A 27,984-nucleotide genomic window follows, 5' to 3' on the forward strand; every position below is an offset into this window, starting at 1 on the left:
CTTCTGGGGAAATGGAAAACCTCCAAAGGCCAGACCTCCAGAGGGACATTGATTCCCGCAGTGGCGGCACGTGGGGTGTTCTGGCTTCCTGGGGGATGGGCCGCGGCGGGGACACGGCGACTCCCTGAAGGAGACGTCTTGGTGCTCAGCCCAGGGCTGGTCGCCCCGGGGAATCTGGTGAAGAACAAAACTCGGTTTGCACCATCAAGGGGCCCCAGTCTGATGAGGGACATGCACATAACCATTTATTTATCGGATGTTTATTGAGCACCTACTACGCGCTAGGTAATGGACACGCTCCTTCAATAGGACGAGGTCCTTGAGCTGTATCCAGTGCGCGATGCAAACGTAAAACGTGCATAGGTGCACACACAGGTGTGGAGGCACAGAGAGGGCAAACCACTTGCCTGAGGTCACCCAGACAGGATCACAAAATCTTCCTGTGATAGCAGCTCGGTGCTGGGGCCAGAAGCCAGGCATCTGGACTCCCACACCCCCTTTTGCGCCCCTGAAAACAGGTGTAGATGCTCCAGGTGAGGCTTCTCTCTATGTGAGCAAGGACAGCATCCTCAAAAGCCACCTCCTCCAGGAGGCCTACGCTCCCTCCTTCATTCACCAGAACTCCTTGTGCAGGTGCACTCTCCCTCTGTGGCCTCAGTTTCCCTCTCCATATGGTGAGGGGGTGTAACCAGACGGTCCTAAGCGTCCTCCTAGCTCTGACATCTGTGAGTCTGTTACCCCGTCCGCTAAGCAAGCACCTGAGGCACAGAGAGATCTCGTGGGGCCGACCAGAACTGCACGGCGGGCCTGATGGTCCTGGCTGAGCAAGGCAGTATACTCCTGGCGAGCATGAGCCAGCTGAGAATTCTCTCCTCCGGTCTCACTGTCCGGGCAGCAGGGAACGGTGAACCTCTGGGGTCCTCTCGATGCAAGGTGGCAGCCATCTGGGATGGGGCAGACAGATGATGTGATCCCAGTTACTGAATAGGAGGCTGAAGGCTGGCAGGGGCAGGGGGTGGTGGGGGAGTGGGGACCCGGGAGGGGCAGGACCACGCAGTGGCTCCCAACCCAGGGAAAGGCTCTGACCCCTGGAAATTCAGGGTGTTCCCCGGGCAGCGTTCTTCCTGAAATAGCACTCACCCATCTTGGTCAGTTCTCTGACTGAGCCACTGCTCAGAGGTCATTGTGCTTGTTAGCAGTCACCCCTGCGCCGTTGTCCCCCAGATGCAGCAGGTACCCCCGTGCTCGCTAAGCCTGCAGCTGAACTGATAACACAGCTCCTGCCCATCCCTGGCCTGTGCCTGACGGGGCGTGAGCTCCTGGCTTCATGCACATTGTCTCACGGAATCCTGGCCACAGCCCTGGGAGCCAGGAGATCTTATAATCCCTTTATACAAGTTTAGGACACGCAGGTTTCGGGCTGAATCCCAGATCGGTCATTGCATTCGTTAGCCTCCCTGGGCCTCAGTTTCCCATCTGTGAAATAAGGATAAGGGTGGCTACCCTCCAGAGTGGTTGTGAGGTTTTTTTTCTTATTGAAATAAAGTTTGCAAAGCACCAAACCCAGACGAGGCAGCCACAAGGTTCGTCAGGTTAGACCTCAGCATCTTTAGGGTCATTGTCACGGGCCCTGCCCCCTCTTGGGCACAGCGGTGGCTGCTTCGTTCTTGCCCCTGGAAGTCTCGTCGATGATTCATGACTCCAAGGAGCTTCAAGCCGGTCTGAGAACGGAGTGTTCACAGCTTCGTGCGCCGAGTCCCTGCAAAGGGACCCAGGTCTGCCCTGGTTCTGGGAGTGGCAGGACAGCGGGCCTCTGCCGACCCGTCCTCCTGGCCTCTTCCCAAAGGCCTAGGGGAGGAGCCAGCACATACCCCAACCTTGATAACAACAGCCACACCTCCCACTCAGCCAGCTCTGCCAATTGTAAAGTGCTCTCAATGGAGGGGTTTGCCTGATCTTGACAAGAGCCCCTCGGGATCAGGATGAGACTGGGGCTGGGGAAAGGGAAAGGATTTGCCCGGGCCCGCGGGGCTGTGGCTGTCCCCGTCCCAGAGCAGCATGCCTTCCTTGGCTCACCAAGGTCGGGAAGGTCCTGGGCGGGCTGGGAGAGACAGGGGGCTGAGTGTGAGGATGTCCCCCCCGGGGGCAGCTCCGGGGCCCCAGCAGCTGCGTGGGCCTGTGAGGCAGAAACTACACTGCGTCCGTTGCCCAGACCCAGGCTCAGAGAAGGCAGTGGCTTGGCCAAGGTCGGGCCATTCAATGAGATGATCCCCAGAAGAGAGTGTTCTGAGCCCAGCACCTGGCACGTTCCGAGTGCTCAATAAATAGCGTCTTTCACGACAAATAGGCCTCATGTCATTTAAACGTCAGGCACAATAAGGGACGCCTGGGTGGCTCAGTCTGTTAAGCAGTTCGGATCTCGCCGTTCGTGGGTTCGAGCCCCATGTCTGCTGTGTGCGGGCAGCTCAGGGCCTGGAGCCTGCTTCGGATTCTGTGTCTCCCTCTCTCTGCCCCTCCCCTGCTCACACTCTGTCTCTCTGGGCCTCTCAAAAATAAATGAAAACATTGAAACAAATTTTTTAAACATTAGGCACAATTAGAAAGACTTGAAAATTGTGTGACTCTCGCCTCCTCCTCCTTGACCCTCCCCTTTCAATATGTTTCAGGGAAGTTTCTTTTTTTTTTTTTAAATTTTTTTTTTCAACGTTTATTTATTTTTGGGACAGAGAGAGACAGAGCATGAATGGGGGAGGGGCAGAGAGAGAGGGAGACACAGAATCGGAAACAGGCTCCAGGCTCCGAGCCATCAGCCCAGAGCCCGACGCGGGGCTCGAACTCACGGACCGCGAGATCGTGACCTGGCTGAAGTCGGATGCTTAACCGACTGCGCCACCCAGGTGCCCCATGTTTCAGGGAAGTTTCTAATGCTACGATCTGCTCAGTGTCCTGGCCCATCTGTGACATACCTTAGACCCTTTCTGGTCACACATGCGCGCGCGCGCACACACACACACACACACACACACACACACACATGCACCAAGACCCTCCCTCCAAGTGAGTGGAGGCCTTTGAAAGCTGGGGTCTCCTTTATGCACCAAGGGACCCTAAGGACTGTGGCAGCCAACGGTGGGGCGAGACAGCCCCCTCCCCAATTTGGGGGTCAAAGGGAAGCTTCCTAGGACAGCGGGGGGGGGGAAGGGAGATGAGGCGCAGGGCACGTTGCACGGCCCCACGTGCATCAAAAGCACGGAGCAGTTGTGCTGGAGAGCCCGCACCCAGGCTGCCTCTGCATCTAGCACATTCTAACGCGCCGTTTCCACAGGCCTCGGGGTGCAGATCAAAATGCGAGAGCGGCTGTAATTTCACGCCTATAACATCCCCGCTATGTGGTGGGAAAAGACATTTGGGAGCCCCGTGGGTGACACCGAGGGTTCATGCCGCACACAGTCATTAAAATGTTTTTATCCGAGCTGCAGATAAATTGTAAGCCAATTTGAAAGTCGCGTGCTGGGCCCCAGGAACGCATTATACACAGTCACGGAAGGATTGCCGCGGCTCTTCTTGGGGGTGCAGGTGATGCGGGGGAGCATGTTAAGGGCGCGATGTTACAATCAATTAAATGTGAGCCCGGACACCCCACCCCCACCCGCACCAAAGCCAAAAGACGCTGCTCTCCTGTCCCCACCGGAAGAGCGGGAGGCCAGGTTTCTCTGCCACCCCTTGGACCCACGGCTGATGATCAAGGCCGCTTCCCGTCAAGCATGGAATGTGTGGCTGTGTGCTGAGTGTCCAACCCAATCGTGTGACCTTCACGAGGGTCCTCCAAGGTGGACCCGGTCACCCCCCCTGCTTCACAGACGAGGGAAGGAGCCTCTGAGAGTTTAAGGGGCTCACCCACGGGAGCGAGAGAGCCGGGGGGTCCTGCCAGGCTGCCTGAGATCAGAGCTGGAGAGCCTGACAGCCACTCTGAGCCCCCAAGGGACACGTCCCCCCTTTGACACAAAGGCTATTAGTAACGCAGATGTCAAGGGAGTGCGGCGGGGTGCAGAGCTGAGGCGGTGGGGGCTCCAGGACACTGAGGGGATATCAGGACACTGAGAGAATATCTTCTCTCCTAGTTCTGGAGGCCAGAAATCAAGGCATTGGCGAGGCTGCGCTTCCTCTGAAAGTTCTAGGGAAGTTCTAGGGAAGAAGCCTGCCTCTTCCAGCTCCTGCCGGTGACTGGCAATGCCTGGCCCTCCCTGACTTGTACATGCGTCCCTCCATTCTCTGCCTGTGTCCTCACGGGGCGTCCTCCTCCATGGGTCGGTGCCTCGGTGTCCGTGTTCCCCTTTTATAAGGACACCAGGCATTGGATCAAGGCCCACCCTGAGGCAGTATGACCTCGCCTGACCTTAGTTACATCGACAAAGACCCTGTTTCCAAATAAGGTCCCATCCACAGGCACTGGGGGTTAGGATCTCAACACATCTTTTGCAGAGACCATTTGACCCACAAAAGTAACTGAGCCAGGAGGGGGCAGAGTGGAGGAGTCGCCATCTGACTTTGAAGGCGACACTCTCCTCCCGACCACCTAGGTCACCCTTCACTGAGGATTTACTGCCAGGCCAAGCACCGTGCTAAGGTCTTCATAGACTAACTTATCAAATCATCTCAAAAGCTCCGTAAGATGGGTACTGCCCTTTCTTCGCCAGGTGAGGAAACGGATAGGTACATCGCTTGCCCAGCACACCCAGCTAGCCAGCGGCCAAGCAAGGGTAAGGGCATCCCACGTGCTTAACCACTCTGCTCTACCAGAAGTCACGACATATTAATAAGCATTCATAAAACGTTCTACCTCGGGATCCCTGTCTGTCTTCCGTAGGCTTCCAAATGAGGTCAGCGGATAAAGGTAGAATTTTGGCATCTGAGACCACAGTGGCACCAGACCACACCAGACGCTTTCCAAACGTGGGGCCAGGGGACACAGGTCCCATCCCGGGGAACAGTTGCTAATGAACTTTGCATAGCTTGCTTGCTATTTATTTGTTTGTTTGTTTAGGTATGTTTTGCTGAATTTTTAAAACAAAATTTTTAATGTTTATTTTTGAGAGAGAGAAAGAGACACAGCACAAGTGGGAGAGGGTCAGAGAGAGAGAGAGACATGAAATCCGCAGCAGGCTCCAGACTCTGAGCCATCAGCACAGAGCCCGACGCAGGGCTCGAACCCACAGACCGGGAGATCATGACCTGAGCTGAAGTCGGACACTTAACTGACTGAGCCACCCAGGTGCCCCTTTACTAAATTTTTATTACGTGCATTCGGTGTGCTTTTTTTCTAAAAATTATTTTGTTGAGCTGTCATTCGTATGACGTACAATTCACTCGTTTAAAGGATACAACTTAATGGGTTTTACCATAGTCACCAAGTTCTGCAAACACTTTTAGTCATGTAACCAGTTTCAGAAGATGTTCACTGCCCCCGAGAGAAACCCCGTGCCCATCAGCAATGACTCCCCTTCCTGCACCCCTCGCCCGGTCTTAGGCAATCACTCATCTGCTTGGTCTCTCTGTGGATTGGTCTGGACACTTTCTAGAAATGGGGTCATACAAAACGTGGTCTTTTGTCATCCTTGGGACTTCTTACACTTAGTGTCAGGTTTTCAAGGTTCATCCACATTGGAGCACGTTTTGGGACCCCGTTCCTCGTCGTGGCTGAATGATATTCCATTGCATGATGCCTGACATTCCGTTTGTACATTCACCAGTTGATGGACGTTTCCACCTTCCAGCTGTTATGAATGATGCTCCTGTGAACGTTTATGTGCAGGCTTTTGGTGTGAACGGATAGTTTCCAGATCTCTGGGGGGGGGGGGGGGGTGCAGACCCAAGCACGGAATTGCTGGATCGAGTGAGAACTCTGTGCATAGCCTTTTGAGGGCGGGCAGGCAGCTGTGCCCTTTGACTTTTCCTCCAGCGGCATAGAGTCCCAGTCTCTCCAGATGCTCACCTGCACCTGCTGCCTGTCTGTTTGAAGGCGACCGTCCTAGCGCACGTGAAGCGGTTCTCATTGCGATGCGATTTGTGCTGCTCTGATGGCTAATGGTGTTGATGGTCTTTTCGGGGGCTCTGTAGGCCTTCGGAGATCTGCTTTGCAGAAATACCGTCAGATCGTTTGCTCGTTTCAACCAGGTGATTTGGCTTTTCATCATCACGCTCTAAGAGTCCTCTATTTCAGACGCGAGGGCCGTATCGCGTGTCACATTTGTGTACATTTTCCCCTTTGGCGTGTTACCTTTCCCCTTTCTTGATGGCGTCCTGTGAAGGACGAACGGTGTTCGTCCGGATAAGGTCCACTCCATCTACTCATTTTCTGTTGCTTGTGTTCTGGGTCTCCCAGCTGAGGAGCCTCTGCCCAACCCAAGGTCACAGTTCACTCCTGCTTTTCTTCCAAGAGTTTTAATAGTTTAAACTCTTACGTTTAGGTGTACGATCCATCTTGAGGGAGTTTTTGTGCGTGCTGTGGAGCAGAGGTCGGCCTCCCTCAATTGCATGTGGGTGACCAGTTGTCCCAGCACCATTTCGGAACACATTCTTCTTTCCCCACTGAACTGTGTTGGCCTCCTGGCCAAGAATCAATTGACTATAAACGTGAGTGTTTATTTCTGGACTCTCCCTCCTATCCCATTGACCTCTACGTCTGTCCTTACATACTTCTGATGCTTTTTAAAGCCATCTGGCCATCTCCAGTCTGGCTCTGTTGCTCCCCTGCTGTGTGACTTGGGGTGGGGAGTCCCCAGGAAGTCCTCCTGGGGCCAGTTGCTCGAGCTTCCCTGTGACAAGAAGCTCACCCTGGGCTGGCCGGTGCTCTCAGAGGAAAGGAGACTGTGGCACGCTGTGGGTGATGATGCTGAGCTCGCTTCCACGAGGCCAGGCCAGAACCTAGGATTTCTAGAGGCCTGGAGCTCTGCTTTCTGGGACCAGATGCTTGAACTCTGTTCTCTGGACATCCAGCCCAGTGCTCCTCTCTGGAAGAAGCAGCACATTCCCAGGGCCAATAATTGGAGTGTCAAGGACCTCTCCTGACCTGGGAAGGAGAAATGTCCACGGCGCCAAAAGTGATGGGGGATCTGAGCCTGCACCCCTCAAAGGCCTGGTGTGGCCGCCATAGGCCTGAGCAAAAAGGAGAAACACAGCTCTTTCTCTCTGAAGGACGCGAGCGGAAAAGCAGGCGGCGGTCTGCAGACCCCGTCTTGGGAAGCCTGCCTGCGTGCAGGACAGCCGTGGGGAGATGTGTATCTCCCAGGCAGATCCAGCTCCTGCTCAGAGTATATGGCGGTCCAGGAGACAGCTTAGGTCAATGAAGGGAGGCCGCTGGTCTGAGAATCCCTGGGGGACCCCAAGCAGGGTAGCTGGAAGGCGAGACTCAGAGCTGCCGCGCAGCCCCCTCCATAGCCCACGATGCCTGCCGGGCGGGAAACGATCGGCTCCTTCCTTGTCTTGGAGCCTGAGCGGATAAGCTGCCTGCTGGGCCTACACTAATTACATGAACTGGCCCCAGGCGATTGCAGTGGCCACAGGCTCCAGGGAGCAAGGCTGCTAAGAGGAGGGGGAGGGGGAAGGGGAGGGGGAGGAGGCGTGGCGGGTTGGGATCCAAGCCAGAGCCGCAGAGGAGTTTGGGGTGCTGACGGGTTGCAAACGCAAACCCCCACGTCCCACTCCCGAAGCCCCCAGGGTCCTGAGGACCAGGCCTGGGCACTCTCGTCTCCCAAGCAAATGTCCATCCAGGCAGGCCCTCCTCCAAGCCCCCTCCCCTCCCCCACCCCTTCCCCCCCCCCCCACTCTGGAGAAGTGACAGCGAGTGACCAAAATCCTCCAAATTGAACCAGGAGAAGGCTGGGAGGTCCCCAGTGAAGAATGAGCCCTCTATCCAAGTAGAGTGACGAGAAATAGTGTTTACTCCCTTAGAGAGCTGGGGAGTATTTAAGGGGATGAACCTGAGATTCAGGCAGAGGTTTTAATATTTTTTTTTTCAACATTTATTTATTTTTGGGACAGAGAAAGAGCATGAATGGGGGAGGGGCAGAGAGAGAGGGAGACACAGAATCGGAAACAGGCTCCAGGCTCGGAGCCATCAGCCCAGAGCCCGACGCGGGCTCGAACTCACGGACCTCACGGACCGTGAGATCGTGACCTGGCTGAAGTCGGACGCTTAACCGACTGCGCCACCCAGGCGCCCCCAGGCAGAGGTTTTAAACCCAGTTCTGCAACTCCCGATAATAAAAGCAGCAAATGTTTATTGAGCATTTGCTGTATGCCAGGCACAGTTCTGCCCCGCACCTGCTAACTCATTTAATTGTCCTAACAGCCCTCTAAGGAGGCGCCACTATTACCTTCCGCAGTTGACAAGTGTGAAAGCAGAAACCCTAACAAATGGGCCCGAGGGCACGGGCCAGCTAACAGCTGAGCTTGATCCAGACCCGGGCAGGCTGGCTCCAGAGCCCTCAGCTGAGCCACCACACTACACTGGCAGGTGGTTTATTTCCCCGCCTGAGCCTCAGTTTCCCTGTCTGCTAAATGGGATTACCGTAGCACCTCCCCTCTTGGGCCCGTGTCCCAAGCTCCTAGTGAGCACCCCTAAACAGGACCGTTGTTTTTACTTCCCACCCATGTTGTCCTGACCTCCCCCCTGTAAGTGTCAGTGAGGCCAGGGAATGGAGTCAGAGCCGCAGGAGGTGACACCGGGCAGTGACTGCCGTGGCGTCCCACGCTCGCACTGGTAGAGGAGGGCAGGAAAGAGTGGAGTCACAGCTGTGGTCCCGTCCCACCCCCTCCCCAGTCTCGCTGTGACTTGTCCTCTCCAAGCCTCTTTTATGTCTTCTGGAAACCGGGGCAGTGAAGGTCACTACTCCCACAGGGCTGTTGTGAGGGGTAAACGAGATGGAGAATACAGACGGCACCTGGCCTGGGTCGGAGGGCAGGGCGGGCAGCCGCAGCGGGTGAGACGGCACCAGTCAGCTCGGGCCTTGGGCCGTGGAGGTTGGAAAAAGATACGAGGCGTTTCCGAACAGAAGCCATAGGACTTGGGGACCAATTGGAAAGCTGGGAGCAGATGTGGAGGAGATGGCAGGACCCGGCACTGGATGGAGATGGTCCCTGAGAAGTCACCAAGGAGACCTGCGGTCCCGCTTAGCAGACGGTGACCTCAGGAAATGGGCTGAGGGGTGGAGAAGCCGGGGCCGCGATCTGAAGGCTGTCTGCAGGCCTCCGTCCCGATTGCTGGAGCTTCCGAGGGGACAGCTCGAGAGGCAGCAGGGGCCTGAGACAGCTGGCCGGGCTCGGCTGCTGGAGTGGGGCTGCGGCCCAGAGGGCCGGGGCCAGCGCGGCCAGGGTCTTCCAAGATGGACCGCAGAGCATGTTGAGAGACTGCGCACGGCCGTCTTGAGCGCCTCAGCCTGGCCAGGGACCTGGAGGAAGGATGCTTGCTCTGCCCACCCGCCCACCCACAGGCCTGCAGCTAACTCAGGTCACCGGCCGAGAGCCCGTTCAGAGAGGGGCCAGACAGATGGGTTTGGGGCTCAGAGGAGCACTTTGGAGCTAACTGGGTCATCTACCAAGGACGGTCGCTTCCCAGTGTCAGCCCCAAAGGCCCGAGCCTGCTGACCGCCTCCTGGACAGGCTTCTAGAACCCTCCTTCGCTCCCTCACTGAACACAGCCCTGCAAAGGAGGCACGCCCTTGACCGAAGCCCACGGTGTACTCGGCAACAGGCACGTTCTGTTACCCGCTGCCCCACCTCTGGTCTCCCCGCCCCGGACAGGCCCTATGCTGCCTCAGTTACAGTGGGTACTACATGCCCTACACAGAGAGGGCAGGGAAGCTTCCCAACGTCGCACAGCAGTGAGTGAGATGGGATTTGAGCTCAGATCTGCGGGAAGGAGGAGCCCCCCTTTTTCCCCGCTATACGAGGCTGCCGGGAAGACGGAGGGACGCCGCTCCTCTCCGAGTGTGGGGCCATGGGGCTGCCACAGGGGCCTGGGCCACGTAGCCTCTCAACAGAGACAGCAGGGAATACCTGGGCCGCATCATCAGCCGCTCCTCCAGCCGTCTGGGAAGTCAGCAAGATCAGTGTCCCCATTTCACAGAAGAGAAAACAGAGCCTGCCGATAAAGGGAAGCCTAGAGTAAGAACCCAAATGTTCTCTGACTTCTTCCTCTGGGGGGGGGGGGTGGCCCGGAGCCCTGGGCTGGGGTGGAGGCGAGACCTCTGAAGTGCACGCTGGGTGTGATTTGGAAAGCTGTGTGACCTCTCTGGTCCGCAGACGAGGCTAGAAGGAGCGGACGGCTTAGCCAAGTGTCCTGTGCTGCTTTGCACGTCTTGTCCGCGGGGCCGTGGAGCTGACGTGACCGGCCTCTCCCTGACGGAAACAGACCGTTTGCCCATTGATTCCTTATGCACACACGTCCCGCTTCACCCAATATCATAAGCCCCCACCATGTGCCTGCCTTGGGAGAGCGACTGAGAGAGATTCGTGTTCATGTAGGTCGGCCAGATCATACTAGAATAAAGGTGAATTTTGCAGCCGCCATATGCCACACGTTTTCCAGTATGTTAAGTATGTTAATTCCTCTAATCTTCACTACTTTAGGAGGTAGGGACTTGTAGCATTTCCATTTTGATAATGAGGAAACAGGCCCAGAGAGGTTAAGTAACTTGCCCAAGGTCACCCAGCAAGCGAGTGGCAGAGCTTGTTATTCAAACCCAGACCGCCTGGCTAAGGAGCCTGTCTGCAGCCTCTCACAGAATGGCCCTCTGTGCCCTCTTGAGCCAAGTGGTAGAGAGTCACCTGCTCCCTGAACCGTCCAGGCAGGTGGCTGCCGCCTCCTGAGACCCTCACCAGCTCCCTGGACTTCCTGTGTCTCACAGACCAGGAGGCTCAGTTCTTGTTCTGGGGTCGTCTCTCTCCACCTACTACCTGCCCCTCTTGGCCGCCCCCCCAGGTCCCGCCAGAGCAGGCCCGCAGGCGCATCATTAAACCTTGACAGGTGTTAGGTCAGTGCGATGCTTTATCCCCTCCACCACCGGGAGCTGGATTTAGTGTCTCCGGCAGAAGGTAAACTTCGCGTCCCTGGGACAGGCCCCTTAATTACAAGTGATATGTGGCCGTTGAAGCTGCGGTGCCTCGGGCCCAGTGATTTAAGGAGCAGGCATGAGTCTGAGGGTACAGGTGTTAACAGAGCTGTATCGGAGCTGGGAAAGAGGGCAGGGGCGCCGAGGGAGGCAGTGAGCCGGCCCCTGGAGCGGGGTCTGCTTCCTGTGGACAGACGCTCCTGGGGAGAGGGACCTAATCCCTCCCTGTACAGAAGGGGACACTGAGATCAACTCCGCAGGTGGCTTTGCCCTGGGAGTCAGCGGTCCTGTCTCTGCCGCCAGCTTGCAGGGCGCCCCTGGACTCAGTTTCCCCATCTGTTACCTGAGGAGGCAGGAATACCTCACGCGCGCTCTAGGAGTGATCATCTTAAAAGCAAATAAGTCCTAATAATCACAATAACCTTCACAGCAGAAATTAGCACCGACCGAGGGCTTATTACACGCCAGGCGCTGCCCCGGGTCCTTTACAAACACTCTCGTGGTTGATTCTCACCGGTGCCGGGGGGGAGAGCGGTTGTACGTATCCCCATTTCAAAGACGAGGAGCCCGAGGCTCCGGGAGAGGAGGCCACTTTCCCCGAGATCCCCCGGCTAGCAAGTGATGAACGGAGACTCTCAGCCCCTGTCTCTGCGTCCAGAGCAGAGTCCCTGCAGGATAGGGGAGTCCCTGAAGGAGTCCCCGAAGGACAGGGGAGACAGAGAAGAGTGCAGATTTCCAGAACCGAGCAGAAGGCAAGTGAAGGTAAGGGGAGGGCTAGGTTGCAAGCTATGGGGGTGCCCAGGGAGAGGGTCTCCTGCAGGTGGAGGCATCAGGAAGGTTTCATGGAGGAGGTGGCATACAGCTGGGCCTCGTAGGCCGGGCTGGGGGCAGACAGGACAGGGACATTCCAGGCAGAAGGAGCCCTGTAGGCGAGGGTGTAGGAGCAAGGAAAGTTTGGCAAGTGGAGAGAATTGCTGTGTGGCAGGACCCCAAGGCCCGGGTAAGGAGGGGACAGTCATGACAACGGCTGACCTCTATTCAGTGCTGCAGGTGCCATGCCAGGGTCTAAATACCTTACAGAAGCACCTGTCACATAGATACGATGATCCCCACGCTACAGATGAGGAAACAGGCACGGTGGGGGGAAGTGACCTGCCAAGGTCACCCAGCTCGCAGGTGGCAGGGCCAGGATACAGCAGCTTGGTCCCCGAGCCCGAATGAGGCCAGCCACTGGACCCGGTCCTGGCATGTCAGGCTACCGCGGGCCCTGCCTGCCCTCCGTCCACCAGGCCTGGTCCCGGGCAGAGAGGAAAGGTGAGGCCAGAACAGGGCCCCGAATCCAGGGACGTGTGTCCAGGGAGGCCATGGGAGCCGGATGGGCCTGGGGTTTGAGAGCAGGAGTTTGGGTAGAGAAGGTTTTCGCTGGGAATGATGGCCCCAGCCAAACCCTCCCAGCTGACTCTCCTGTGGACCCTGGGCCCATCAGAGGACAGGCCCCAACTCCTGAGGGCCGCCGTCAGGGAGGGGCCGGCCCTGCTCTGCTGACCAGTCCCACCGCCTCACACACAGCTGCTCAGGACCGTCTCCCCTCTCTAATCTCCAGCCCTCCTGCTGTAGCTTCTCCCCAGATCTGAGCCGCAGACCTCAGCAGTGACCCAGCCCAGCCCCGTTACTGCCTCACAGAGGAAACAGATGCTCTGAGAGACAGCCCACAGCATGTGAGACGCAGGGCCAGGCGGTGCACTCGGGGTCGTGAGCCTGGGCGGAGGGGCTTAAGCCAGACGCGGTACGAAAGCTAGCCTTGGTCCTTGCTGACCGACTAGCGGCAGACCACACCACCTTTGAAAACCTCCATTTCCGTCTGTCAAAGGAGAGAACTACCCCTACTTCCTGGGATGGGTGAGGCTCTAATGCATTAAAGAATTTACCACGGAACCTGCCCCCAGAGTGACCACCAGTGAGTGGAGATGTTGGTCAAGTGCTCTCCCCACCCCTCACCCCCGCCCACTGTGTGCCTGGGGACCCCGCGGGCCCTCAACTCTGGGTGCAGGGGGATGCTCACTGAGCAAAGCCTCCTCCCAGTCACCCCTGCAAACATCAACTCATCGCATGCTCGCTGAGGGCTGCCCTGTGCCCCCCACGCCCAGGGCCCCCGGTCAGCAGGATGCACAAGTGTCCCCAGCATGAGGGCCTCTCAGGCCGGTGGCCAGAGTGAGTGGTGTAGGCAAAGGCCAGCCACTGGCCCAGGCCAGCGATAGAGGCTGCTGTTCACACATATGATGGCCGGTGGGGTTATGGTCTCACCAGTACCAGGCATCCTGCAAAGCACGAGCTCGGTTCACCCTCACGATGGCCCCGTGACGCCCAGGTACTGTGACCAGGTACTATGGCAGTCCCCGCTTTACAGATGAGAGAACCAAGGTGGGAAGGAACCTGGTGAGGGACGAGGTTAGAGGGGTCAGAGATGAATAAGTGGCCCAGGCCCCGCCCGTGGGGCCCTGGTGAGGCTGCACATGCTGGATCTCTGAGACCTACGCCCCCCCACCAAAATCGAGCCCCTCCACCCCAGCCAAGAGTTGGTCCCGTTGGGAATGAAGCATGGCTCTGCCTCACCCAGCTCTTTAAAAGGACACAATCCTTGGGGCACCCGGGTGGCTCAGTCGGTTAAGCGTCCGACTTCAGCTCAGGTCATGATCTTGTGGCTTGTGAGTTCGAGCCCCCGCGTCGGGCTCTGTACTGACAGCTCAGAGCCTGGGGCTGGGGCGCAGAGTTGGGGCCCTGCTGGGAGCTTGGCTGGGGTGGCACCTGCTATGTTCTTCAGTCCCCACGAGCACCCCGCATGGGCCAGTGACTCCAGAGTCACCCTTGCTCTGTGGGTGAGGCCAGGAAACTAGCAAGTGCCTAAGGAGGGCGGTGGCTTCAGGCCAAGTGCCCCAGGCCTGAGTGGGGAAGGCCAAGGGTGAGCCCTGTTCTGAGCCCCCAAACACAAAGGCCCCGGTTCTTGGGGGTTCAGTTCTGCTGGAAAGGACAGAGGTTTTTGGGGGGAAACGGGGGGGGGGGCTTCCTCCAAACTTGTTCTCTAAGCTCTAGCCCACTGCTCTCTGGTGGGCGTGGGGGTGGGGGAGAAAAGTAGAGAGCAGGCTGAACTTGAACTTGAGCAGAAAGAACTTGAGCTGGATGCCACTGCCCCTGGCCAGATCTCGAACGTGCTTCCCCACCAGCCAGGGCCTCCCCAGGCTTCTGCAAGCTTCCACAGGCGTTTTTCATATAGCTGCAAATATGGCACCTGGTGAAATCGCCCATGTGTGTAATATATACCTCTGGGATACATTGAAAACATCCTCCGAATAGCCAGCCTTGCTGCTATTTAAAACGGATTCATGTCACACCCCATAGATTTCGTCTCTGCAGAAATGGCACCTATCATGGGCCTGAACACATTTGCTCTATTGCCACATAAACTACAATGGCGCGGCTCGCACGGTGGCTGCAGACAGGCTGCTAGGCAGAGGCTGCCTCCAGCCAGGAGACCCCAGGCAGGGGGAGGGTCCACACGGGACTGGTGGCCTAGGAAGCCAATCAAAAAAAAAAAAAAAAAAAAAACGGGGAACATTGCCAAGCAGCCAATCAAGGCATGAGCCTGAAGTTGAACTGCTTGTGGGGTGGAACTTGGGGGTTTTGAGGTCCTTTGGCTCAGGGCAGAGAGTTCTACCCTTGCCCTGTCTGCTGGGTCCAGGAAAAGCCGAATAGAGGTTCTCTAACTCTGCCTGAATCTTGCTGTCCCAGCCAGCAATAATTTTCTCTGTTCACCGAGCACCTATTGTGGCCCCAGTGAGTCTTAGTACCCCTAACTTAGAGATGAGCAGACCGGGGCTCACAAGAGTCAAAGAGTGGTTCTCACACTGAGCTCGCATTAGAATCTCCTGGAAGGCTTCTTAAAACCCAGAAGCCTGGATCCCACCCCGCCCCCGGGGTTCTGTTTCGGCCGGTCTGGAAGGGGGCTCGGGAGTTGGCAGTTTACAAGTTCCAGGTAAGGCTGATGCTGCTAGTCCGGGGAACACACTGTGACGGCGACCAGGTTAAGCGCGTCGTCTACGATTCTGCACCTGGCGTCCCCGCCGCCCCTTCGAGTGTGTCGGAGCGCGTGCGTGCGCGTGCACGTGCGTGCGCGTGCATGCGGGATTTTATTTCTCCGTCAGCAGTAACCCGAGTTGGGTCCTGCTTGTCCCAGCCCCACCGATTCTCCGCCTCACAGGCTGCGCCCCCCCCCCTCCTCCGGCACCCCCCTGCTTCCCCCAGAGCAGTCAGCCAGAGCCTCCAGTTGGGGTTGTTAATTTTATCTCCCGCCACTGCGTAAGCACAGCAGCTGGCGGGGGAGGGCCGAGGCAGGTGAACCGATGCTGCCAGCCAGCTCCCGCGGAGGGGGGAGGCCTGGGGGCGGGGGGACGGATTATGCCCGCGGCCACCAGAAGTCCCCTGGTGACCCCATCCGCTCAGAGAGGCCCCCACCCCGGGGCGGGGAGGGTCCCGGGCAGGGCCCACCCACACTGGCAACGCCCTAGACCCAGGTCCCCATCCGTCGATGGCATCGGCGCGTGGGTTTCTACCCAAGTTGGAGGGGGTGGTGGGCTCGGCTGAACAGCTGTCGCCCTTAGAAGCACAGACGCGGCGTTTGTCTGAGTCGTCGCTGGTGGTGGCTCCATTCGGGGGCTTTTTGTCAGGCCTTTTTTTTCCCTGGGCTGCTATTACTCCTCAGTTCGATATTTAATTTTCCCATAAACCAAAGAGTTGTGCTTTTCTCCTCTCTTTTCCTGCTGGAGGCCCCCGCCCACTGGTGGGGTCTCCCTCCTTCTTGGGTTCCTGCTAGGAGGGAGGGCCTTGGGCGGGGCCAGAGACTTCAGCCCTTCCAAATGGGGCAGGGATGGGGGGGGCACGACCCTTGGGTCCCTCCCCCCGACTCATTCGTTTGACCAATAACTACTGAGCAAATCCTTGTGTGTCCGGCCCTCAGGATGTGACCTTGGGATGTGACCATAGATAAGAAGCGTCCCTGCCCTCATGGTGCTTGCATTCTAGTGGGGGTGTCAGATGCAGAGGCCTTGGGGTTAGAAGGAGCTTAGGGTGTTCACGGACCTCCCCCCAAATTCTCAGTGCGTTCAGAGCATGGCGTTGGGGAAGGTGGCCTTAGTCAAAGCAAGGCAGGGCCCACAGCATTCCAGGGTCTCGAGGGATCCCTTCCGCAAACGGGCTCTGTGCTTGCCTGGGCCGGGAGAAATGAAGGAAGGAGGGAAGGAACAAACAAAACAATAATTGAACTTGAACTCCTGTGTGGCAGGCCTGCGCCAGCTCTGAGGTTAGGTGGGCAAAAGACGAAGCTCCAGACGTCCGGGAGCACAATCTCCTGGGGAAACAGACGTGGACCCGGGACAGGATGACAGGCACCTGTGAGAACGACAGCTGTACAATGCTCCAGGAACCCAGAGGATAAGCCCTGACCGAGTCTGGCAGGGTCCTAGAAGGCTGCCAAGGGAGGCAGTCCCTAAGGCCAGCCCTAAAGGATGAGGCAGAGTTAACCAGCAGAAGGATCGCTTTGTGCAGGGCACGGAGGAGGTGAGCCAGCTGCAGAAGGAACCTTGGGCAGCTCAGTGTGGAGAAGGGTGGCTGCCTGGAGGAGGTGCTCCTTTGAGCAGCGTCTTGTAGAAGCCGGAGAGACCGGTGGAGAGGATGGAAAGACACTGTGATGGGAGACCCCCCTCCCAAAAAAGGAAGAAATTAAAAATAGGGAACGTGGAGGGACATTTGTATTCACGCATGGACACTTTTATATATTAAGAGGGTGGCTTTCTTTTTCCTTGCAATTCGGTATAATGACTGGTTGCTGATTGAAGGGAAGGCAGTCAATAGAGCAGGCATGCTGAGAGAAAAGAATGGATTTTTTGCAAATAATATAATTTTGAACTTCTCTTCCCCCCCCACCCCTCCCCACGTCTAATTGATTACCACCCCATGATAAATGACATTCAGAGCAGGAATGTGCCCAGCACCGTCACACAGCGGTACCCAGAGAACAGGACGGATTATCCCTCCCCCAGACAAGGGCCACTCCTGGAAGAGAAAGAAATTCCCTCAGCCCAGGAAGGGGCGTGGGCAGGCAAAGGGGTAATATAAATAGTCCCTTTCTGTTCGTGCAGCTTATAGAAGGTTTGTGTCCATTTTCACATTTGATCCTCCTCTCAAAAATCCTGGAAGCAGAAACGTTGGCAGGGTGTGTTTTATTGAACCCATTTTATAGATGGGAAGACTGACACCCGGTGGGTCAGCTGACTTGCCCGTGGTCCCATGCGATGTTGGTAGCAGGGCCTGCACCGGAACCTCGGTGTGGCTCTCTCGGAGCCGGGACCCTGGCAGGCGCTGGAGAGGACCCCACAGGCAGGGAGAGAACGGGACTCTAGGAGATGCAGTTAGACACGGGCCTGCCGGGGTTTGTATGAGGACAGGTTTGTGTTCCCAAATTTCAAAGGCCACCAGACGATTTACAGAGCAGCGAACGATCGCATTATCTTCAAAGTGAGTTACGATGACCAAAACAAAGTTCTGCTTTCAAGATAAAGACAGGCAATATTTCAGAGTTAATTTCATAAAACTGATCACCCGACCATTACCTCACTGTGTCGATGTTAACTGTGAAGGAGAAAATAACGGCATCCCTGGATGGTCGTGGGACAGAGGCAGCAGAAGTCGGCTGTGGCGGCCGCTGAGACGGACGGGCAGACACACTTTACCTGTCCCGATGCTGGACAAAATGGATCCAAGAAACTTCCAGCAGCAACCCTCTCTGCTTAAGACAAAGAAGTCACACAAAACTGAGACGTTGACCGGCTGGACTTGGGGACAGGGGATCCGGGGGAGTTTGGTGGTGGTGGTCTTTGTGTGACCACGGACATGTAGAGCCAGGCGGGGTTGGGGGGCGGGGTCTTCCTACTGCCCAGGGCCGGCTGTGCGCTAACGTGTCCGGAAGTGGCTTGGAAACCCTGAAGCTCCGCCCATATCCGGGCTCTTACTGGCGTGACCGCAGCCATGCGTCCGATCCAAACACACCTGCTCGGTGTCTCTTCACCTGAGGACGGTCCTTTCAGGTAAACGGTGCAGGTGGGTGCTCCCCGCCCCCCGGGAGAGCCCTGCCTCGGCACAGACACCTCTGAAGACGCACCCTCAGATCCACAGGAATGAGACACTCCTGGTGGGTGCACGGGACCCTGGCCCGGAAGAGTCGGGGGAGAGACTGCTGAGCCAGGGGTCTTGGTGGATTCTTTGCCATTCTATGCCACGTGGGTCACAGTCAGGTGGCCTGCTTTATCGTGCTGATTCCAGAACCCAGCTTGGACCTCGGGATTGTTCCTGTCCAGGAAGCTGCATGGAAGTTATGCTTGGGCCGCCGCTGGCCATCTGCCTTTGGCTGGACAATTGCTCCCGGGGGCCGCGGGGCCAATCCCAGGGGGCACATAGGGGGCTGCTTGCTGTGACCTCGGCCAGAGATTGTAAGAGGGACAGGTGTGGGGATGAGCGTGGGGATGGCGTTGGGGTCTGGGAAGGGATGGAGGCAGAAATAAGCGTCCACAGTTATTACAGCTCTGCTGTGTCATCGGCCGTACAACTGAAATCTGTTATTGTCTTAGGAGCTTGATTAACTGTACACATCGCTAACACCTGCTCGGAAACATAACGAGGGACAGGGACACGTCTCCCAATCAGGGTCTGCGTGGGCAGCGTGCGTGACGCGGGTGCAGATCTCCGGAATGGGGATGTGGACACGCACGAAGGTGCGTGTGTGTGGGCGCGTGCGTGCATGTGATTGGGGACAGGGGCGCCCATGCTCTGCAGAGAACCCTGGCCAGGCTTTGGAAGTGCTGGGTGCCAGTCTGGGCTCTGCCAACGGACTTACAGTGTGACTGTAGGCAAATCTCCCCCTCTCTGACCTCAGTTTGCTTACCTGTAAAATGGAAGTGTTGTCCAACAGAGACCCCATGCAAGTCCCATATGTAATTATAAGTTTTCCAATCACCACATTGAGAACAGTGTTGCAAGGTGAATTAATTTTAATAATATATGAAGTCCAGTAGAGCCCAAATATATCTTCAACAGATAACCACTATAAAATATTAGCGATACCTTTGACATTCTTTTTAAAATGGCTTTCGGGGCGCCTGGGTGGAGCAGTCGGTTAAGCGTCCGACTTCAGCCAGGTCACGATCTTGCGGTCCGGGAGTTCGAGCCCGGCGTCAGGCTCTGGGCTGATGGCTCGGAGCCTGGAGCCTGTTTCCGATTCTGTGTCTCCCTCTCTCTCTGCCCCTCCCCCATTCATGCTCTGTCTCTCTCTGTCCCAAAAATAAATAAACGTTGAAAAAAAAATTTTTTAAATGGCTTTCGAACTTCAGTGGGTATTTTACGCTGACAGCACACAGGAACTCAAAAACGCCTTTCGAGTGCACAACAGCCACATGGGGTGGGTGAGTCCTGCTTTGGAAGGTGCCCCGTGGCACCTTCTGGGCTTCTCACTTACCTGTGAATGCCCCCGAAGGCAGAGACCTTTCATTCTCCTGCCCAGTAGCAGGGAGCCTCCAGAAAGACTGTTAGTAATGAATCCTGCTAATAAGTGCCGATGACATGTACAGGGTGCACTTTCAAAACACCTTTCAGGTACTATGTCACTGAATCGTCACAGGTACCCTGTAATCCCCTTTTGTGGAGGCGGAAACTGAGGTTCAGAGAGGTTAGGTAACTTGCCCAAGGTCACACAGCCTGTAGGTGGGACAGCTGGTCTTTGAACTCTAGGTAGGCTGATTTACAGCCCACACTTTTAACCACCGTCCTGTCCTACCTCCTGATAAGAGCGATGCAAATAATAAGGAAAACTGCTAGACTTCCCCCCTCCCCACCCCAGGCATCTTGTGAGAATCATCTCTGCTCCCCAGAGCAGTCCAATCAAGGAAGGTTCTAAGGGTCTCAATGAAAGTGAGAAAGGATGAGAGATATCGAAGGTGCCTCGTGCCATTTCTGAAGTCGGATTCTTGGAGGGTATACTTACATCCGTGCACACGACCACGAGCGGTGCCCGAGTTTTACGCCAAAGCTCGGGTTGGCGTGGTCCCTTCATCTCCAGGGTAGCCGAGTTAAGTAGAGCCACCCACAGGAGAGCTCCCGAGGGATCTGGGTCACAAGGCGTCCGTGAGGGTTCCCCATGGCTCAAACGTGTCCACGTGGGGCTAAAGGCACCCACAGAAACGAGCTCTTTCTTCTTTCCAAAGACCATGGAGGCGCAGCCTCTTGTCAGAGCTGGGGCTCTGGAGTCGGGGCGCTCAGGTTCAGATCCTGACTCTGTGAACCCCGGGGACGGCCTCCCGCACCTCTTCAGTTTCCCGTCTGTAAAATGGGAGTAAACACACCCACCTCGGAGACTGATGGGGAGGATTGCCTGCGTTCACCCAGGCTAAGGGCTTAGCACAGCTCCTGGCTGCATGGTGGGTTCTTGCTGTGGGGCCCCAGGTGTTTCACTGGAGTCTTAGAGTAAGTTCACGGCAGAACCTGGGACTTCTGGGTAATTGAAGCGCTCCGTGTATGTTTCCCCTCGCGGAATTCCTACCCCACTTACCACCTGCTTTATACAATCTTACACTTAATTACAATTCTGCATCTGTTGTTTTCCCATTGTTTCCTGTTCATGCCGCTTCCCTTGCCAATTGCACAGCGCGTGGTGGCTGCGCGAATGAATGAATGGCTCATACCTGGCTTCCTTTCACCAGACCTCAAAATAGAGTGGCCAGGCGGCTGTCACCCCCACCCCCCAGCCTGTGAGCTTCTCTGTTTTATCACCAGGCGCCTGGCACCGTGCCCGGCACCTAGTAGGTGTCAGGAAATGTTCGTTGAGCTTAATTAAACTTACCTGGAGTGAAAACCCCCTGCAGGAAGGAAAGGCCCCGGCTCTTCTTCCTCTCCGTTTCCCCCGCTGCGCTTGACCCCAGGCTGGGTAAGCCAAAATGAGCCCTTCCCAAGTGAAGTCCTCAGATCCTGGCTCCTGTCCTCCTGAATGCAAGGGGACTGCGGAAATAATAGTGTGAATCTGAAGAATAGCAGATTCCTGGGGCGCCTGGGTGGTTCGGTCGGTTAAGCGTCCTCTTTCGGCTCCGGACGTGAATGTGGTTCATGAGTTCGAGCCCCGCGTGGGGCTCTGTGCTGACAGCTCAGAGCCTGGAGCCTGCTTTGGATTCTGTGTCTCCCTCTCTCTCTACCCCTCCCCTGCTCTCTCCCTTTCTCTCTCTCTCTCTCTCTCAAAAATAAATATTAAAAAAAATTAAAAAGAATAGCAGCTTCCTACCATGTGCGAAGCCCTTTCACGCCTAGGAGCTGGCCCCTCTGTCACATCCATCTGCCAAGTTTTACTCCCATTTAGCAGATTGGGGAACTGAGGCTCAGAGCTTTGGTAACTTGCCCCAGGACGTGGAGGTTTGGTGACCTGGCTGAGATTTGGATCCAGAGGTTCCCAATGGCTCCACGGGTGTCCTTTCCACTACCCCACAGTGTCCACCCACCCAGGAGCCGTGGCTTTGTCACACCAGCCAGTGATTGCTGAGCAGAGTGAGCCACCAACTTCCAGAAAGAAAGGAAAGAGGCAGCTCTTGGCCCTAAATGCCTCTCAAAGCCACCTACTCTCTGTTGCCCTCACCCTGCTCTAAATGGACAGCCCGTCTAGCCTGAGTCACACTGTGTGTTTTCAGCGTCCAAAATGCAATCCTGATCGTGGCGCTGCTCTTGCTTAAAACTTTCAATGGCTCCCCAGTGCTCTCAAGACAAAGAAGAACACGCATGACCAGTGCTGTGCTGGGAAACCCCCTCTCGGGGGGCTGGGGCAGAGAAGAGAACACACAAAAAGCCTTGGTTTGTGGTGGTGGCCAGTTTCCGTGGCGTAAAGCTGCCTACTGTGGCCGATTTCAGGCTACCAGGGCAGTCCTGGAAATGGCACATCTGGGTCTCAGGCGCTGCTAGGAACCGGCCCTAGCGCACCACTGCAAGCGGTAACCCACGGTCAGCGGCTCTGCTTTGCACCCCGCACACTTCCCAGGGCCCCTCCGCCCCCATCCCCAGCTCCTTGCCCTCCGCCTGCCGCCTGCCCCGGGCTGACATGCTCCAACCCTCCGCATATGCTGTTCCCTCCAACTGCCACACCTGTCCTTTATCTCGGGTTGCTTCCTCGGGTCACAGAACTTGCTCAGACTTGGGCAAGTTCCTCCTGTTTCCTCCTGTTACACCTCCCGGCACCTGATGCGCTTCCCACGTTTAACTGTATGGTCCCTTGATTCATGCCCTTCTTCCCAGCAGGCTGTAGACCCCTTGAGGCCGAGCCCTTGTCTGTGTGCCCGGCAGGGACACCGTCCCGACTGCAGTTGGTGCCAGTAACACCACCTGGAGTCATGCAACCCTCCTCCCCTTCCTGCTCCCCGCACCCAGCACGGGACCTGGCCCATCTCAGGGGATCTCCTCCTGAATCTTCCACTAAACCTTTGTTTCGCTGTCCTTCCCTCTTGGGTAGCTCCCCCCACCTCCATCGAAGTGATGGCCGCAGACATGCCCGCCCCCTTCAGCCGCTACCAAGCCCAGAACTTCACGCTGGTCTGCATTGTGTCCGGAGGGAAACCAGCGCCCATGGTGAGTACCTCTGGAGTGCCCACTTCCTCCTCCGTCCCTGCCGGGCCACCCTGCTCTGTGACTTGTCCAGCTGCAGATGTCACCGTGGCGTCCACTTTGCAGAATAAAGGGGAGAGGGTGGGAGCCCCTGCCTTGAGCCATCTGCCTTGGTCTGACCCCATCTACTCATCTGACCCACCCTTGGGATCTTGCTCCCAAGATCCCAGCACAGAACCCCACTTTTTCTGGACCCTGGGGTCCCAGAACTGCACAGTGGGTCCTTAGGGAAGCCCAGCATCAAGCAGAGCCCTGCCCCACTTATCGGACAGAATGGGGACAAATGAGGCCCAGAGAGGGGAAGGGACGGGTCCAGAGTCACCTACAATGTTCTTGACGGACGTGGGACTCAAGTTCATGCCCTCCAGCTCCAATTCCACTGTGGAGGGAGGGAAGGGAGGAAGGCCGGAAGGAAGGTAAGAGAGAGAATTCCTGTTTGGACCAACTCCGACCTACCCTAACTGCTTTGAGGTCCGCCAGCCCAGCCCATGCATTATCGTCACGGCCACTTCAAGCGGTGGGGGCGCTAACAGAGAGAACTGGGTTCTAGCCCCTGCCCTGCCTTAAGCAGAAAGATTCCCCTCTGCTTCCCAGTTTCTGCGAAGAGGCTCAGGGAGTGGACGACATTAACATTTTCAGCTTTTTTTTAGGAGCACCAGGACCTCTTTGGTCCAAATGAAATACACGCAGCCCCACGTGTAAGACATGTAAGAGTGAAGGAAGGTCAGGTTGCCCTTATAGAGCCCTGAAGCACCTGTGTGGAACCCTTAAGATTCCCTGAACCCATATTGAGAATCCACGCGCTACGTGCTGTGAAGGCTCCCTCCAAGAGAATTGTATAATACACTTGACACTGTGAGTCTCAGGTACCACTAGGATTCGTGAGGGGCTGGGCTCGAGCGGAGGATAGGTAGGGTTAGAGTTCAAGGTGGGAGACAATGAATTCCAGACTCTGTCTCATAGGCGTGATGCAGTGGGGTTACCTGGGGACCCAGGCCAGTCTCACCCCAGGATCTAGACCTAGATAGACCCAGCTTCTCAGGGCAGGGCAGTAAACAGGTGCAGAGAAACCCAATACAGGGCAGTGGCCAGGTGCACACAGGCACAGGTGGGGCCGTAAGCAAGGTTGCATAGGTTCAAGTGGGGCAGTAAGCAGGTGTGCAGAGACACAGGTGGGGCAGTAGACAGAGGTGCTTAAATAAGGCTTTGGTAAGGCCCATCTCCCTGCACCCATACCTCATGGTCCCAAGGAGACAGAGAGATAAAAAGGCAACTTCAACCCCAGCGATTGGTGAGAGCAGGAAATGGTCCCCAAGTTTCCCCCTTTGGAGCCCATAAAGAGGTCTGGCCTCTCTAAAATCAGACAAGCTGGTCTTTTTCTCCAAAGAACAGCTTCTTTCCCAGAGGACACACACAAAGAAAGTCTCCCCACGGCCCTGGGGCTGCAGGAAGACTCCCCACCCCCACCCCTGCCTGCTCCTGCCATTTAAGATATGGCAATAAAATGTTCAGTATTCATATACACATATATATAGTTGCATATAGATGTAAAAGACATTTCTCTCTCTCTCTCTCTCTACACACACACACACACACACACACACACACACACACACAAGATCCTTAATTCCCCGCATTCCAGGCATCTTACGTTTGCCTGGGACACCAGAACTTAAAAGAATTCTTTGGTATAAATTACAAACCTGCTTTTGAAGCACTTTTCAAAAGAAAACGAAAGAAAGAAAGAAAAACCCAAAGCAGGCTATTATGTGCATATGAGATCCTTCGCTGGAGCTATAAACTCTTGACAGATTCTCCGGGTCCCACATTTCATCCCCCCCTCCTCTCCCTTCCCCTCTCCCGCAGCCCCCCTCCTCTCCTCCCCCACATCCTCCTCCCTCCCCTCACCTGCGCCAGCATCCTGAGAAAGCTGCTTCCTGCCCTCCTCTCTCTCCCTGTCTCCCATCGATTTATTTACCTGATTTATTGAAAAATACACCCGATCCCCACAGGCCTCTGGGCACACGTACTGACATAAAAGACAGCAAATTAAATTAAATGCCGCCTCTCAAAACTTGGGTTCCCCATTAGAGAAAGCGAGAAGATGTTTGCTTTCACCCCATCCCCACACCTCGCTCTCTCCCACACATGCACCTGTTTCCTTCCTTCTGGTTGCAAACCTCCAAAACGCGCCCACGGAGACCCCTTCCTCGTCCTTCTTCTTCGGATGGCTCACTTCCTCTCAGGCGCCTTCCTACCTTCTCCCTCGTCCAAATGCTGTCCCCAGGTGGGCACAGACCTCTCCCTCGCAGCCCAGGTGGCTGCTGGGGCTGTGCCCTGGGCCCCTGTTTCAGTACATTGTTTCACTGAAGCATCCGACAGCCCCCAGAGCAGCTGTCCTTACTCCCCTTTACAGATAAGGACACTGGGGCTCCAAGAGGCTCACCTGCTGGTAAGGACGGAGGTGGGCTTGGCCTCTGCCACTAGGAGCTCTGTGTGTCCCCCTCGACCTGAGCTGGCTCAGAGTACTTGGGGTGCTGGAGGGAAAGGATGAGGGAGAGTCCATCCGGAAGGAGGAGGCGGCCTTGGAAGAACGGGCATTCTGTGGCCAGGTCCTCTGAGGTCCCACCGTCGGTCATGAAATGCTTCCCGCACCCTCCTTGTAATTTCAGGTTTATTTCAAACGCGATGGCGAACCCATCGATGCCGTGCCCCTGACGGAGCCGCTGGAGGCAAGCTCTGGCCCCTTCCAGGACAGCAGGCCTTTCCGCAGCCTCCTGCACCGTGACCTAGATGACACCAAGATGCAGAGGTCGCTGTCTCTGCTGGACGCCGAGAACCGGGGCGGGCGCCCCTACACAGAGCGCCCTGCCCGCAGCCTGACCCCGGACCCCGGCGTCCTCCTCCAGCCGACCACCGAGAACGTCCCAGAGACGGTGGTGAGCCGCGAGTTCCCGCGCTGGGTCCACAGCGCCGAGCCCATCTACTTCCTGCGCCACAGCCACACCCCGGGCAGTGACGGCACCGTGGAGGTCCGTGCCTTGCTCACCTGGACGCTCAACCCACAGATCGACAATGAGGCCCTCTTCAGCTGTGAGGTCAAGCACCCAGCGCTGTCGATGCCCATGCAGGCAGAGGTCACGCTGGGTAAGACTTGGTGGGTGCCGCTCTGCGGGGACCCTGCAGAGCTGGGGGGCGGGGAGCCTTGGGTCCTTGGGTCGCCGGCCACCTCGGACGTGGGGAGGGGTGGGGCACGGAGGCGTCCGGGGCAGGCCCAGAGATCAGGGCCGGGGTTCTTAAGGAGGTTTGCTGAGCTGGACTGGGGAACGTGGGTGGTCACAGGGAGGTCAGGAGAGCTTGCTGGACGGGGTCAGGAACACTAGAAATCAGGGGAATTTGGTCCGTCAGTATCGCGAATATGTGAGTCGGAGAAGTTTGCTGAGTGAGTAATTAAGCAGAGGAGGGTTCAAAGGTGGACACTATGGCCCCAGAGCCTCGCTCTTAGCCTCTCACTGTGCCACATCCGTGGTCTCGGGCAGCTGCCCCCGAGCACTTTCGCGTGTCATTCCTTGGAGACCTCATGAGCTCCCCCTACTGCCCAGCCCTGTGCTAGGCGCTGGGACCTCATCAACCCGCAGCCTGCCCCTACCACCCTCTCCGGACCCCCGCGCTTCCCACTGTCCTTTGGCGAATGTGAACCTCAGGATGCCATCTGCTCCGGGCTGGGAGGCAGAGCAGCCTCACCCCTTCGCTTTTTCCCCCAGGAAAGCCGTCCCCTGCCCCTCTTGCCCAAGCAAAGCTCGGCTTCCCTGGGATGGTGCCCTGCCCCACCCCCACCGACACGGGGAAAGACCGGACAAGGACTTGAGAGCAGCTGGAAAAGTGAGTGTGCAGCTCACAGCTCGCATCGCAGTGATGAGGGGGTGCTGCCCCTGGCCTGCCCCACCCCCTTGCCCTCCCGCACCCCAAGCCAGATTAAGGACTCTCCTGCCCGGTCCCTGATTGCAGCTGGTTCCCTTGACCGGAGCCGTGCTGGCGTGCACCCCACCGCCCCCCCCATCGGTCACGTGTGTGCACCCCCGGGGGAAGCGGGGAGCGGGGGACACTGCAAGGCTGCCAAGACGCAGGTGCCAAACCGGGGGGATGACACAGACCCCCGGGCTGGCTTCCCATGCAACCTTGGCTGCCGTCTGTTGGTGGGATCTCAGGCCTCAGGTCCCCGAGCCTCAGTTTTCTGACCTGTTAAATGGAGAGAATAATTGTAAGCTCATAAATATCAGGAGCCAGGCTCCCTGCAGGATGATTTGCCTACAAGTTCTCTGGCACAGGTGCAGTGAGCTTATGGGGCAGGGAGAGACGCTGTCATTATTCCCGTTTCACAAGTGAGGGGAGCCAGCCAGGCTTGGAGTAACTCTCCTTAGGTCAGCCAGCCAGGTCCGACCCCAGGCCCACGTTCTTCACCACTGTGCCATCTGCTGGGGTTGTGGCCAGGGGAGAGGGCTATGAGCTGGGGGGCGGGGCGAGGGAGAGTGGAGGACACCCTGCTCTCCGGCCACGGCGGGGAGGCAGTAGGATGGGCAGGTGACCTCGGGACACAGAATCCAATCATCTGATCAGGACTTTGAAGGTCGGGCCAGGGCGGCCCAGAGCCTCCCCGCGATCTCGGCTGTTCCCTCTGCCGGGATGTCCTCCCCCAGCTCAGACACTACTCCCCACAAGAAGACGGATGCCTGGTGGTCCCAGAACCCATCTCAGTAGATGGCGACTACGTTCTTCCCATTGGCGGAGCCTGAACCCTCAGAGTCGCTTGCTTTTCCCGCTCTTTTCCCATGCTCCGCGTCTAAGCCAGCCTCAAGAACCTGCCCCCACATCTGCCGCTTCTGGTAGTTTCCTCTCCGACCACCCAGTTCCCACCTGGATTTCGCAGCCGCCAGGCTGGTCTTTCCGCTCCCACCCTCATCCATTCTGCTCTTCGTGCTGATCGATCGGCTCAAGATATAAATCAGATCGTGACACACATACATACCCACCCCAGCCCTTCCAATGGTAGACGAACAGATGGACAAAACAGAATAGAATTCAGAAATAGAACCCAGAGAGACAGCCCATCTTGATTTTTGACGAAGGCCCCAAGGCT

General features: G+C 56.8%; 1 protein-coding gene across 2 annotated transcripts in view; it reads left to right on the forward strand.

The window, feature by feature from the left end:
- The window catches only part of IGSF21 (immunoglobin superfamily member 21), a 236,864-nt gene that overhangs the window by 201,137 nt on the left and 7,743 nt on the right, over nt 1-27,984 (forward strand). Inside the window, exons 5-6 of one of the 2 annotated variants that reach the window (XM_045035175.1) lie at nt 22,696-22,811; nt 25,520-26,004. In XM_045035175.1, coding sequence (XP_044891110.1) covers nt 22,696-22,811; nt 25,520-26,004 — 601 coding nt within the window. The remainder of the gene's footprint in view (nt 1-22,695; nt 22,812-25,519; nt 26,005-27,984) is intronic. The other variant, XM_023258215.2, reaches the window with a different exon arrangement.

This window comes from Felis catus, chromosome C1 (assembly GCF_018350175.1).
Source record: "Felis catus isolate Fca126 chromosome C1, F.catus_Fca126_mat1.0, whole genome shotgun sequence".
NCBI lineage: Eukaryota > Metazoa > Chordata > Mammalia > Carnivora > Felidae > Felis > Felis catus.